This window comes from Pagrus pagrus, assembly GCF_965226575.1.
Source record: "Pagrus pagrus genome assembly, chromosome: 20".
NCBI classification, from domain to species: Eukaryota; Metazoa; Chordata; class Actinopteri; order Spariformes; family Sparidae; genus Pagrus; species Pagrus pagrus.
In genome coordinates this window covers 14,371,883-14,385,557 of record NC_140207.1, presented here as the reverse complement: position 1 = coordinate 14,385,557, position 13,675 = coordinate 14,371,883, and the positions used below count along the sequence as shown (strand labels likewise).

At 41.7% G+C, this 13,675-nt stretch overlaps 1 protein-coding gene across 2 annotated transcripts in view; it reads right to left on the bottom strand.

Moving 5' to 3' along the window:
• pola1 (polymerase (DNA directed), alpha 1) overlaps positions 1–13,675 on the bottom strand; it is a 59,568-nt gene that overhangs the window by 7,792 nt on the left and 38,101 nt on the right. For both annotated transcript variants that reach the window (XM_084340243.1, XM_084340244.1), the window contains exons 35-36: positions 12,853–12,969; positions 3,536–3,632 (exon numbers count right to left, since the gene is read on the bottom strand). In XM_084340243.1, coding sequence (XP_084196369.1) covers positions 3,536–3,632; positions 12,853–12,969 — 214 coding nt within the window. The remainder of the gene's footprint in view (positions 1–3,535; positions 3,633–12,852; positions 12,970–13,675) is intronic.

Sequence of the window (13,675 nt, the reverse complement as noted above, 5' to 3'; positions counted from 1 at the left end):
TATATTTTATAGCAGCATGAGTGTGTGTATACATGCATCCTTCTCTATTTGAGGACAGAAGCGGCAGGAGTTGTACCAGCAACATGCCATGTTGGTTTTGAATGCTATGATGAGTTACACTTCAATTTGTAGCAATGTTACCTTATCCTGTTGTTACATTCTCCATTATGGCCTGGTTATGTAGTGTTAAACTGTAACTGCAACAATCCTGAGCAATCACTTAAAGCAATCAACCTTCCAATATAATTAATCTGGTCTATTATTAAAGAATTATATGCTTCATGTTGGTCGAAACATATTTAAATGTGACTTTGACATTGCTACATATTTTCACAGTGACAGAGTCAGCAGGCACTTGTTGTGAATGTTAACTCCGCAGAGTGCTGGGCGGTGCTGAACACTGGTCGCAGAACAGTACTGGGTGTTTCAGCCAACATATTCTGCCTTTCACTCAAAACACATTTTGGGGACGGTGTAGGGAAGGAGGAGGTTTTGTGTTTAAGGAACCAAACCATCAAACTGGGAGGGTGATGATTTGATGGACTGGCAACTCAGAGAACAGAAGAGAGAAATTGCTTCTCGACTGAGGGGGCCAGTAACGAGTAAACATGATGGTGTTTGGACATGATGCAGTGGTTAAAAACCCACAGCTGGTGGTTGAGCGAGTCCCTCCAGAAGCTTTTGTCCCGTGTGCCCCCTAATCTCTGTCCCGTTAAGGCCCAGACACACCAGGCCAACGTCGGCCCATCGAGCATTGTTGAGCCGTCATTGAGCGTCTGTGGCTCTAGTTGGTGACAGTCCTTGTCGGTGGCTTTTTGGCCGATTGAGCATGTAGAAAGTAGAAAAAAGAGAAAAAGAAAGGGAAAGTCCCCTGAGCCTGTCGCTGTAGTATCCATGACTTCACCCATTTAACTGGTTTCTCTTTACTTTTCTCCTCTGCCTCTTCGCCAATGACATTTTCAATTTTTAATCAGACATATTCTCGATTAGAAGCGGCTATATTACCGGGAATGGTGTCAAAAAATGCTGCTTAATCATAACAATGGTTTGTACATCAGCAGAGAGGTTTTTCCTTTCATGCAGGAGCAGAACATACAAGCTTGTCGGCTGGCAGCTGTAGTCTTGGCAGTGTGTTCAAGTGCAGCTTTTTGGCCGAGACACAGGAAAAGTGAGGCGACACAACAGTAGGCCTTCGACGCAGCTAGTGCTTTGATGTCAGTTTGGTGTGTTAGGGCCTTAACAGTTTGGACTAGCAATCTTTGCTATCTACTGTATAGATTAAACACTAATGTTTAAGATAAGCATGGGAAGAGATAATAAATATGATTTAAAATGTTTGCAGACTATCTACATTGTTAATGAGCTCTGGTACAGGGTGTGTGAATGAAATCTAAAAGGTTTCAGTATGTGTCAACAGGTGTTGATGCCAACCTGAGGGTCAGGTTAAAGATAAAAAAGATAAAACTGGGGGGGTCACAGGATGCTAAACAGGATAGTAAAGGAATAAAAACATCACCATGATCTTTATTTTTGTCAAACTCTCCTCTAATATTGCTTACTGTATGTAATAATAGTTTGACATCCTAAGGCCCGATTAGTCCCACGGGCTCCGTGGGGTTGTTTATATTAATAGACTCCATTTCTAAAATAACGTTAGCTAATGTTGCTCTGTTAGCAGAGCCAGGGAGAGGCACTGAGATGAGACACTCGAAACATTGCGGAGAATCTGAGTCCTTCACAACCAAATTTACAGTCCAGCAGCATTAAACAACTACAAATCATCCACAGGCTTGTATAGGCAACAGAGAGGGACAGGGAAGGTCTCATATTTCAGGTCATGTTACAATCAGCTCACGTAAAGCCAATTAAAATGCAACCAATACATGGAAGTTGCAACAGATTGTTACATAGAGCCCCTTAACATTTGGGTAGATTTTTTTGTTTTTCAGTTTTACTCCAATGGCTAAACCAACCAATCTGGGAAGTCAAAACCACTCTTAGACTGCATTGTTCACAGCTCATAGACTAGTAGAAGACACTGATCTGGTGTCAAGAGGACTAGAAAAATGCTTGCAGTTGTTGTAAGACAAGATGGTAAACTGCTCCACAACCAGGCAACACTGTACAGGGTGTCTTTCATATGTACAGTAAACTGTGAGCACACATTCCCAACGCTTTACCATCAAATATAGAATGTGCCGTTTTGTATTGTGAGGCACAAAATGAGGCTGAAATTCAGGAAGAGAAAACCCAGCGCAGATCAAAAACACTGCAGAGCACGGGAACATAAAGAAAGGAGGAGAGTCAGGAATTGATTGGCGATGATTTCTTGCATCTGGGCAAAGACAGAAATAAAAGAAAGCAAAAATGGAGGCTATAATCATGTTAGTACTCCTTCTCTCCTCCCCCCCTTCCTCCTCCACACCGGTCCAATCCCTCTATTTCAGCTCCCTCCATCTTCTGAGTGGTCATCTGTTGATTACACGTTATATTTACCTCTGCTGTCTCACTCTTTTGCTGCCTCGCTCAGGTCCTGACTGGCGCACACACACACTCGCAGTATTCAGGCATACATACATAAATAACATACATACATAAATATTTAATCAAATAAATAAATCACTCGGCCTGGCGGCCCTTTCTAATCAAGTGACATCAATCAGGGAGAACTATGGGTAAAGAGGCCTTGTGGCTGACGCCTACTGAACGCGCCCAGAGCGCTGGAGTAGCGTCTATTTGAGTCCAAGGGGGGAAATATACGCTCCATGTCCCATTATAGGAGAAGGGCTATCCTTTCGTCAGCGCGCCCATTACTCCCCCTATCATTTCCCCAAATCTAAAACCTGTTTTCAATCAACACAGCCAAACGAGTGCCTGTCCAAGAGAGGGAGAGAGAGAGAAAGAGAGAGAGAGAGAGAGAAAGGAGAGAGAGAGCAAAGGAGAGAGAGCGGCAGAGATGGACAGTGAGGGTAGGGGTAGAGGGAGAGCGATCGAGGGCTCTTTCCTTCTTTCTTCCAGTGATTGGAGCGTTTTGCATTCTGTATGTGTGTGTGATTGAATCCGTCTCCAAAATTAGGGCTGTCGACTCGAGGAGCTGAATGTCCTTAACCCCCCTTCCCATATCCAATGCCCATCCTCCGCTACTTGTGTGTGTATGTGTGTGCGAATGTGTGTCACATCATTGGGGAATATTGTAAGTGTAGCCTGGGTAAAAGGTTTACGTTGAGCCATTGATTGCTAATGCTATGTTGTATGTGTATTTGTGAGGAAGCATTGTTAAGACATCAAAATTCAAACTTCAATAGCCGTTCTGGTAACTTGATTTCTGTTCCAAAAGGCGGGACTGCAGAATAATAAAAATAGTAGGAAAAAAAAAGGAATATATTTTAATTTAAAAAAGCAGCCCTGTTTTCACAAATAGAGTGCAAAACTTCAGAAACTTCATCTCTAATAACTAGACAAAGACTTATAGAAGTTAGCTACAAGACCTAACAGTACAGTTACGTGCAACATGTATGCGTTTGCGTAATCTTACTTCTCTCGTCAGCCTGTAGCACTTTGGCAGCTGCATAGTCCCAGTCAAAGATGAACCTGTAGAAGCAGAGCTGGTTGTACAGGGCCCTCTCAGAGTACTGTAGAGAAAACAAAGAACCAACTCATGTTAAAACACTGGAACTTCAACTAAAACACAAGATGATCAAAACTTGATGCACAATCTGATCAATATTGTGGCAAAATTGTTGCAGTGTTGTAGTGGATAGCATCTTTGAGTCTAGATCATTTCTCTACATTTTAAAAAGGTCCAGTGTGTAGGATTTAGTGCATATGGCGGTGAGGTTAAACCAACTGAACATCCCTCGTCTCAACCTTTTCTACAGTGGCCACAAAATACGTGACAAACACAAAAGGCCCTTGTAGAGTCAGTGTTGGGTTTGTCCAATGTGGGCTACTGTAGAAACATGGCGGGGCAACATGTTGGACTGCCTGTAGTTGTAAAAGGCACATTCTAAGATATCAAAAACACAAAAATTCTTACTTTCAGGTGATTTTACACTAATGAAAGCATAATTATGATCAATATACACCATTTCTGTCTTGTATTCACCAGACTGGACCTTTAAATTGGTATACCTGAAACCATTTTTTCCCTGAAGGTAACATGAGGATCTTTGTGGTATGAGACAAACGGGAGTCAGCACTCCACAGTCCATCAATAGATTTGTAAGTTTCAACAGCCTGTTTGCAAAACAGCTGCAAATGCTGCAGGTAGTTGCATTTAAATAAATAAGTATCAGTATCAGGACTGATCAGAGCATATTTCAATAATTTGCTATCGCCTAAACAGATCAGAATCAAACCCTTTCTTTGCTAAATTTCACTGGGTTTTGTCAGCCTGCTCATGTTGCAGCGCTCCATAATAACACAAGCAGCAAATGCAAGCATTTAACTGCACTAAGAGTGAAATTAGACTGTTTGAATGTGAAAAATAATTTGATTGCACTGAATCTGTTCTGACAATCTCTCTGTCTCATAAGCAAAGCTCAGTGCAGCAAACATTTAGCGAGCTTCTCCCCTTAACCGGCGCAGATCGTTGCTTTCACCGCTTAAAATGACAAACGGCAGCAGGTCAGATCAGCTGTCGCTAATTTACATTAATCCAGTGAATAACGAGATGGCAGGCCAAAATTAAACTGTCTGTCGTCAGGTTTGTGTGCTCTCTGCAAGCACATGTCTAAATTCTTCCAGTTAAACTTTCATTCAGATTATATAAATAATTTAAATTAATGACTATAGTTTTGAATAAGGACTTTCAGCGTTTGGATGAAGTAGTTGGAGCGGAATTAAAAAGGCTGGAGCTGTTATTTCAGAGTGTCACATACATATTTTAGGTAAATATAAGTATCTAATCAGAATCAGGAAACCTGAAACCTGGGAAACCTGATAATTAAGGACTGGGATTGGGATCAAACCAAAAAAAAAAAAAAAAACTTTGCTCGATAGTATTACAGTTATATTAACTATAATACATTTAACTAATAAAAACAAGCTATAGACTGTTTTTACTTCACATGTGTAACACAAGGACAAAAAAGGTGGGGGGGTGGGGTGTGTATATCACTCACTAGGGAGGCAGACGAGGGGTAACTGTAAACTGCATTTAGTTATGTATATGTATGTGCATGCTTGTGTATTGGTGTTCACACCAAAAAGGATGTATATGAATTACGACCTTGTTTGCGCAGATGCAGATACGCATCTGTGAACTACTTGCACACATGTTCAAAGTTAAGGTACATATGGTTATGCAGGCTTGTATATTATTTGTATGGTAGCTAATCCTGTGGATATGTAGAACATACCATTAAATAATTTATGTTTAATTATTTCAAAAAGTATATATGTGTATGTATACGTGCTCTTTTTGTTAACATGATTTACTACAAAATCGTTCTAAAAAAAAAAAAAATTGCTGCCTTAAACAATAGAACACTGAAATCTTTGGGCTCAGACCGTTAGTTTGACAAAACAAGATGTCACTTTACCCCTTCGGAAGTCTTGTTGGGTATCTTTTTTAAGTATATTCTCACATTTTATGAACAAAAGAATTAACCAAATAATTCAGAAAATAATCTAAAGAAGATTCAATAATGAAAATAACGTGCGCATTCCAATTTTGGAATAACAACAGAAAGTTTTGCCTGTTTTTCCAGTTCTGCTGACATAGTGTAAAAGCACATATGTTTTACTTGGGGCGGGCGACCCAGGTGTATAAACTGCAATCCATCTTAGCATTTTATAGGCTACTTTTATTTTATTTTTTTATCCGCCAAGAGACTCCATCCACGATTGATTAACTAGTGGACAATCTGCCCTCGCTCTTCCCCTCTGGTCTGTTAATCACACCTGCTCTGTAGAGGTAGAGACGCTTTCTTGTATTACATCCCTCCTGTAAATATACCCACTGTGGTGACCTCTCCTATGTATTACAGACCTGTTTAGTGTGCCTGGATGCAATGTCGTTTGGTCAACGCTAAGTTTTGATCAGCTACACAATTAGAGATAAAGATTCCTCCACATGCAGCTCACCTGCTGTTATGACGACATGAAAAAGTACAAAACAAGAGGTGTGGTTTTTTGGGGAGACTTTTTAAAATGTATTGCTGACGAAGAAAACAGATAACGTTTCAGTGAGAAAGAAACAGAAAGGAGAGAGAAAAAGGCAAAGTAAGCCAGTGTGCTGCATTAAGTTGGACAACACTTTGTAATAGAAGCAAACTCTTCAAAAGAAAGTTGATTTTTAAGTCTCATTTCAAGGTCATCAATTACAGATTACTCCCTTCCCTCTTTAAACTCCTTTCACAGGAACACATGCAGTATGTCACCACTCGTTGGAAGTTATTTATCCCCATTATTTTAGTGTAATGAGAGTGGAGATTGAAGATCAAGACAGGCCACAAAGACATCCAAAACATAAGAATACAACCCGTTTACCAGTTTGAGAAACAGGTAGACTCGACAAATGTGCGCCCCGCTTGTTCGCCTGTACCTCCCTGAAAACATCTCCCTTCCTCTGTGTGACACAGTAAAGCAAGAAAACAAATTTGCTTGCTTTGTTAATCTCCACTGCAATTAACTGGAGCCACACGACAGCCTGCCAGAGGGAGAGAGAGAGAAAGGAGGGGGGAGAGAGACGAAGAGGATGAGCGAGACGGAGAGGTGGGAGGGAAAGAGAGAAGGAAAAACAAGAGCGAAAGAGAGAGGGTGCAGATACAGAGAGAAGTGAGAGATAGAGAGAATTAGACACAGTGAGGAAGAGAGAGAGAGAAAGAAAAAAGGGGATCAGGCCTGAAATACCCTCCCTCATAATAGTTTGTTGTGATAAGCCATTGTGAGAGAGGCATGCGAACAGCCGAGGCTGTCAATTTGATTAGCCATTATACTGCATGTTTAATTGCAGTTATTGGCTCGTCATTTCCCTGCTACGCTGGAGAGGGCACGCTAAGCCCCGACCCCACACTGCCATCAGGTGTGCGCCGAGTGCTTTATTATTACCACCAGGAAGAATCCCCTGACAATTCCTGTGTGTCAGTATCTGTGTGTGTGTGTGTGTGTGTGTGTGTGTGTGTGTGTGTGTGTGTCAGAGGGAGTGAAGTGAGTTTGTGTGTGCCCATTATACCTGCCAATCGGCAATGTGCGTAATTGTAATTTCAGTTTTTACTGCTGTGGCATAATCAAGTGGCAAGAGTATCTAATGCAACTAAATGCAAACTATGTGATGTGTGAACGTGTGTGTGTGTTTAATGGCTTTCTATGGCTGCCCACATGGCACGCACAGCTGTTGACCGTTGATGCACTGCCTAGTCAACAACCAAACCATGCACATCCCATAATGGAGCCTCGGTTACCGTTGCCAAGGTTGAACAAGCTCGGTCGGCGCAAAGGCCGCACACCACTTCTTGCTCTTGAAAATAAAACACACATACACACACACAAGCGCGCACACACACACACACACACACTCAAACAATATAATGCTGATTGTGGGCGGGCCAGTCGCTGCATACTGATTGACTGACAGGTGTCAGAAAGGCGTGGCTAAAATGTTACAGGGTTGTTATTGAATTTAGGGCCCCGCAACCCCACCTCACTCTCTCTCTCTCTCTCTCTCTCTCTCTCTCTCTCACACACACACACACACACACACACACACACACACTCACACACACTACAACACACACACGCCTACCTCGTCATTCAGCTCGGCGCTTTGTTCCTGCACTGACACCATTTCAATTTGCTCCACAAATCTGCAGCATTTTCAGCCTGACTGCCTAAGGAGCAAACCAGCTGTGAAATTGCCTCTCTCCCGGGAGCGTAGGACCCCCCAGCCCCCACCTCGTACCCCTTGCTCCTTTGCCTCCCTCTTCCCCCGAATGACTCCCCCACCTCCCCAACACACACACACATCCCGCCGCCATGTACACATGCACAAACACAGTTAAGCCGAAAGGAAGAGGGAAATGTGTATACGTGTGTGAGTGGAGACGGAGGGAATGGAGACAGGATGTATAGAATAAAGGAGAAAGTAAGAAATAAGAAAAAGAGGCTAAATCATACAAATTGATCTAAATCACAGAGTAACAGTCGAAAATGGCTCACGCAACAAAACGAGCACTCAAGACTTCCTCAGAGTCTTAAAAACACCTGTCTCTATCTTTTAGGGGACACGCACAGAAACACATCCGACCTCCAAAGAACTTTTGCGCACTATCCTCTCGCTCAAGTACACCAGTGAAGCAGTTAATGAAAAGGCAGTCAGTCAGACAACATGTCTGCGTGTGTATGTGAGGGAAGCAAAAACAAAAACACACACAGTTTATAGTGCATGGAGAGAGCACAGGCTGCTAAAAACTACGGCCATTCAACGCCTTGACATGGATATGGCTCAGGAGAAAATATCTCAGAAACGGTGACACAAACAAGGCCTCGGCGTCACGCACGTTTTTCTCTGAGCTCCACAAACACGCGCTGTAAATACTGGAGCTACAATATCCCGAGCCCTCGCACACAAACCGCAGCTGCAGAAAGAGAGAGGGAGTGAGAAAGGGAGGGAGACGGAGAGAAACAAACATACATTTTCCCCTCAGCTGTGAGGCCACAAGGCTTTAAAACTCTTGAGCTTTTTAGATGCGATGAGCGTTATTGCCGGTTGTGGTAGTCACGCCGATCAGCTTCACAAGACACCATAATGAGTCAATATATGTAAATCTTTACTAGGCAAACACGGCGGGAAACAAAGGCATTTAACTGGTGCTCTCGCCCGCAAGCCTCCAACGATTCAGCACCGGTAATTTCTCCCCATTGAAAGGCATAATTGCCTGCTATTTGAAGATATTCATGCTCAATTTTTGAAATTAATTTCAATTGGAGGGAAATGTAGAAATGTCAGCTCCAGTGAAAGGGATTTGATTTCAATTATCCTCGCTCAAAGGACTGTGATTTCCAAATACACTTAAGCAAAATTATGACAAGAATTTTTGTTCGGCAAAATTCAGTGTTTAAAGAGCGATTAGGCGATAATGGGGCAGCTTTGAGCCGGCAGTGAATGCAGCCGTCTCCCTCTGAAAGGCACTCAATTATCTCTGATTGCTCCCGCTATAATGTATCAAATAGAGATACCTGCTATTGCCGTAATTTGTGTGAAAATTAACATGCTGCAATTTCCACTAGAGGGAAAAAGGGAGCTCTAATGGGCGCCTGAGCGTACATCAATAAAATGAGGAGAGAAAAAGAGAGAGACAGAAAGGGAGGGTGAGAGGAGGGAGGAAAAAGCGAGCCAGGAGAGAATGAGTGGAAGAGCTAAGGAGGGAGAGAAAATGAAAAGAAAAGGAGCGGGGGAAGAAAGCATTGAATAAAAAGGGGGGGAAGAAAAGGAAAGTCGGGACAGAGATTTGAGACACTGTGAGGAAAAAATAGCCCATTTGAGTTAAGCGCTGTGGAGGGAGGGAGAGGAGAGAGGGAGCGATGAAGAGCGATGGAGAGAGAGGAAGAGAAAGAAATTTAATTTACTGAAAATATTACAAATTGCACCTGTGCATAACTCCCCCAAATTACCAACCAATCAAGGCAGAGTGCCTATTACTCTCCCATTACATGGAGATCAGATCACGCTCTGAATCTGTGTCCAGAGAGGGAGGGAGGGAGGGAAAAGGAAGAGGCAGAATGGGAGAGATGGATGGAGGGAGGAGAAGAGAGGAGAGGCACAGCAAATGTACCATGATGCAACAGAGAAAAGGAAGCAAACAAGACGCTCTTTTACAAAACCCCTGGCACAAACAAGTGTTTTTAATATTAGCATACACAATGAAGAAACCCTGATTGTCTTTCTGGCTGGTGCCGATATTAGCTTGATAATCTATGATGATACTGGCAGATAAAAAGCATAAAGGGAGCGCAGCCAGAGTGATCCAGCAGGCAGAGTCTGGCTGGATGCACAGAAAACTGATGAAGCGTCCAAAAATTGTTATGATAATAAAAAAATGTTTAAAAAAAAAAAGAGTGGGGGCTGGTGGTGCCTCATCTTCTTCCGTTGGTTGTTTGAGCACAGCCTATCTACCACCAGCTCAAACAGCCATGAATGGCCTCTTGAGTACTTTGCATAATTGGCAGCAATTTAATATGTAAGCTGCTGGGCTATTAATCTCCATGCACTGGCTTGAGTCAGACAACTGTGTTACCTAATACTAAATAGTCCGCGTTAGCTTGATATGAAACTTGTTATACTAATTCCTGTGGAGTAAAATCTTCTTTCTCTGCGAGAGGTCAGATGTGAGGGTCAGCAACATTTATTAGCGTTTAAATCTTATTTCACCTCAGCAAGGGCAGATGCTGCTCTTTCATTTAAAGTTAAAGGCTAGTTATGTTGTTAATTATTAAATTGATGCATTTAAAAACATTTTATATGTGGAGAAATGAAAAAAAATCTAGGTTATGGAATCACATGCTGTGCAGATTGTATCCATCTGAATAAATCTGGTTAACTTGACTTGAATATTTAAGCAAATTATTACCATTATCATTATTTAGACAACCTGGAGCTGCTATAAAATAGAGGAAATAATAAGAAAACTCCTTTTTCCACCAAGAAGACACAACAATAAAGCAATGGGGTCATCGTTGGTAGTCAAGGTGGACAGTGGTAGAGAGCAGGAAGATCATGACACCACAGAAGAAGGGCCTTCTGAATTCTTGCCCAGGCTGTTTATATGAATGTTTTCAAAGCTTGTATCTGCACTTAAATGTCACACAAGCTGAATTTGTTAACACCTTGACTGTAGGTGTGGGCGATATGGACCTTAAATAATTTACATAATAACACAATATTTCAGGATATTTCTGCGAGAAGGATTTTTTTACTCAACCAAGCTTCTGCTTGAGCTGATGAAACTTCTCGCATTGTTGTATATCTGATCTTTTATAACCAAACTATCTCTACAATATTGCCATTATCACTGTATGAATTTTGTTTTTTTACATTTTAACAATTATACCAAAACCTCCCTACTTCACTGGATAAACACCGCCCTTTCTATTTCTGCAACTCATTTTTATACTGTGCTTTTTAACCGTAGTGCGCAGGGGTGTCTATATTTCTCTGTGCACCATCTATCAGTCAATTGGCAGTCAGTTGGTTGTAACGCGGTGCTAACAAGACCGAGCCAGCATATTGTCGAGAACAGATCCTTCAACCAGATGGAGGCCCCCTGACTGAGTGCCATCACAGTACTGCTAAAATACAGGGAATCCTTTTATTTCATAGATCACTTTAAAGGGGCTCTATGTACACTTTGTAGCAATTTACATATGTTAATCACTTTTTATTGGCCACAAGTGATTGGATTGTAAAGTGAAGTGAAAAATTGGAACGTTTGAAGTGCCTCTTTCTGCTCCGCTAACAGAGAGCAACAGTAGCTAATGTTAGTTCAGAGATGGAGTCCGCCAACAGAAACAAACGGCTGGCTTTCAGCACAACACAGAAGTAACACAGAGCCCCTTTACCGTCTTCAAATGTATATAAAAGGAAAATGTGATTCAATTGAATGAATTTGATTGAAATGCATCTAATTCAGTGGTTCCCAAATGGTGTAGCAAGGCACACTGGTGTGCCTAGGGAATTTGTTACAACCATAGATTATTAATGAAATATACAACTATGCAGCATACAATGAATGACTTTTTAATTTACTATATCCTTAGATAAAAAGTGTTATAGAGGCTATTCTCCAGCCTTGGACACGAAAAGTTAGAAAACCACAGATCTAATAGATCAGATCAGCACATGAGAGGCTCCATATGTGTTGCTGACAAAGTTAATATTATCTCGGATGTAGTTTCACTGAAGCTCCTTCTAACAGTTTTGCTTGCTCATATCCTTTTAAACCCCTTCAACATTTAAGAGTTTTGTCATTATCCATAAACCTGCAGACTATTTCCTTAATTCATTGATTCATTGTTGTAGAGTGTCATCATTAGTCTTAGAAGAAGCACATAAAAGAAGTATATTATGAGAGGGGACAGAGATCAAACAGTGCAGGTAAAATGAAGAGAGGCCACAGGTTTAAGGGTAGAGAAGGGGTGCACGAGTGAGCACAGAGAGTTAAATGTTTTATTCAGCCCCGCAGTTTAAAGTGCCAGGGCCCTCAGGCACGGCAATGGCCGCCTAAGTGGCTACAGTGACAGCAGAAATTGGCCTTCTGGTTTACAACCTGTCGCCACAGAGTCAGACACAGCAAAGCAGCAAAGGGGGAGCAGCGCACAGAGATAAAAAAAAACAACAAAATTGACAAGAGAGTTAAGGAAAGGGTTGAGACAGGACTGGTAAGAATGGGACAGAGAACGAGGGGACAAAAAAAAATTGATTGAACCATCACGCTCAAATTGAAGGGAGAGTGTTTCTTTTAAATCCAGTTGTCAAGCTAACAAAGCGTTCATAAGACGGCGACCAGAGCTGGACAGACAGATGCTTTTAATGGTTTAACCACTGACCACCTCTTAGGAAGGCATGTGAGTGGACAGACACACTGTCACACACACATGCTGGGGGACAAATATAAGATTAGTTTTATCACGTTGCGTGTGTATATATATGGTGAAATGTGATCCTAATGAGGAAGGATGTACAGCACATATGAGAGGAGAGACTTCAGCTCCATAGCACCATCATCTGGACAAAACATACAGAATCCAACAATGTGCTTTGGTGTGTGCATTCATCTCAACCTCATTCTGATGTGTATTTAAATAGGAGAACGCATAGTTGCGTGTGTTTAAGCATGGATTCTGGTGTCTTACCTCGGGTCGGAGCGTGGCCCTGGTGCAGGCAGGGCAGATGGGCCCGTGGCGGGAGAAAGCGATGGGCAGACGTCTGGTCCTGTTCTGGCAGGCCTGGTCTTCACACACCAACCAGCCCTGAGACACACACATCAGACACATTATTTAAACCAGCTGTGACACTTCAGAACTTCAGGAGAGCTGCAGCAGTTGATCAACCAAGAATCAACTTGCAGCTATTGTGATGATTGAGGATTTGCTGCTTTTTGTGACCATCATACCAAATATTGGGGGAGGGGGGGAGATTGTTGGTACATATGTAGTTTTGGAGAGAAATTCAAACTCAGAATTCTAATATTCACAATATCAATGAGGTAGTAATTCAAAAGCAGATATATTTATCTTTTCCATTAAACGAATGAACATTCATTCAAGAAAACAAAGAGAGTTTGCTTTTTTAGCTTGTTAAGGTATAAAATAAATAAATAAATCAGTCAATGAAGCTCTTCCTCTTCTGATCACAATTTCTTCCCCAAAACTACATAGTGCACCTTCAAAACATTTTAAGGCGTTGGGATACATTTTAGAGCCTAAGTTACTAATCTCAACCAGGAACAGGAACTTTATTGTATGTCTGGAGGTGTTGGCTGCTCAGAAGAAGAAACTATTCACTGAAAACAACAATATCAAGCAACAAAGTCAAAAAACAACTTAAATACTCTGTTAATTGACCCATTTGCCATTCTATGATTTCCAGAGCATTAATTAAACTCCCTAATTTCCCATTATTTTCTGTTCTAATTCAAACTTCTTCCTGTATCCCTGATGGACATATCTCAAAACA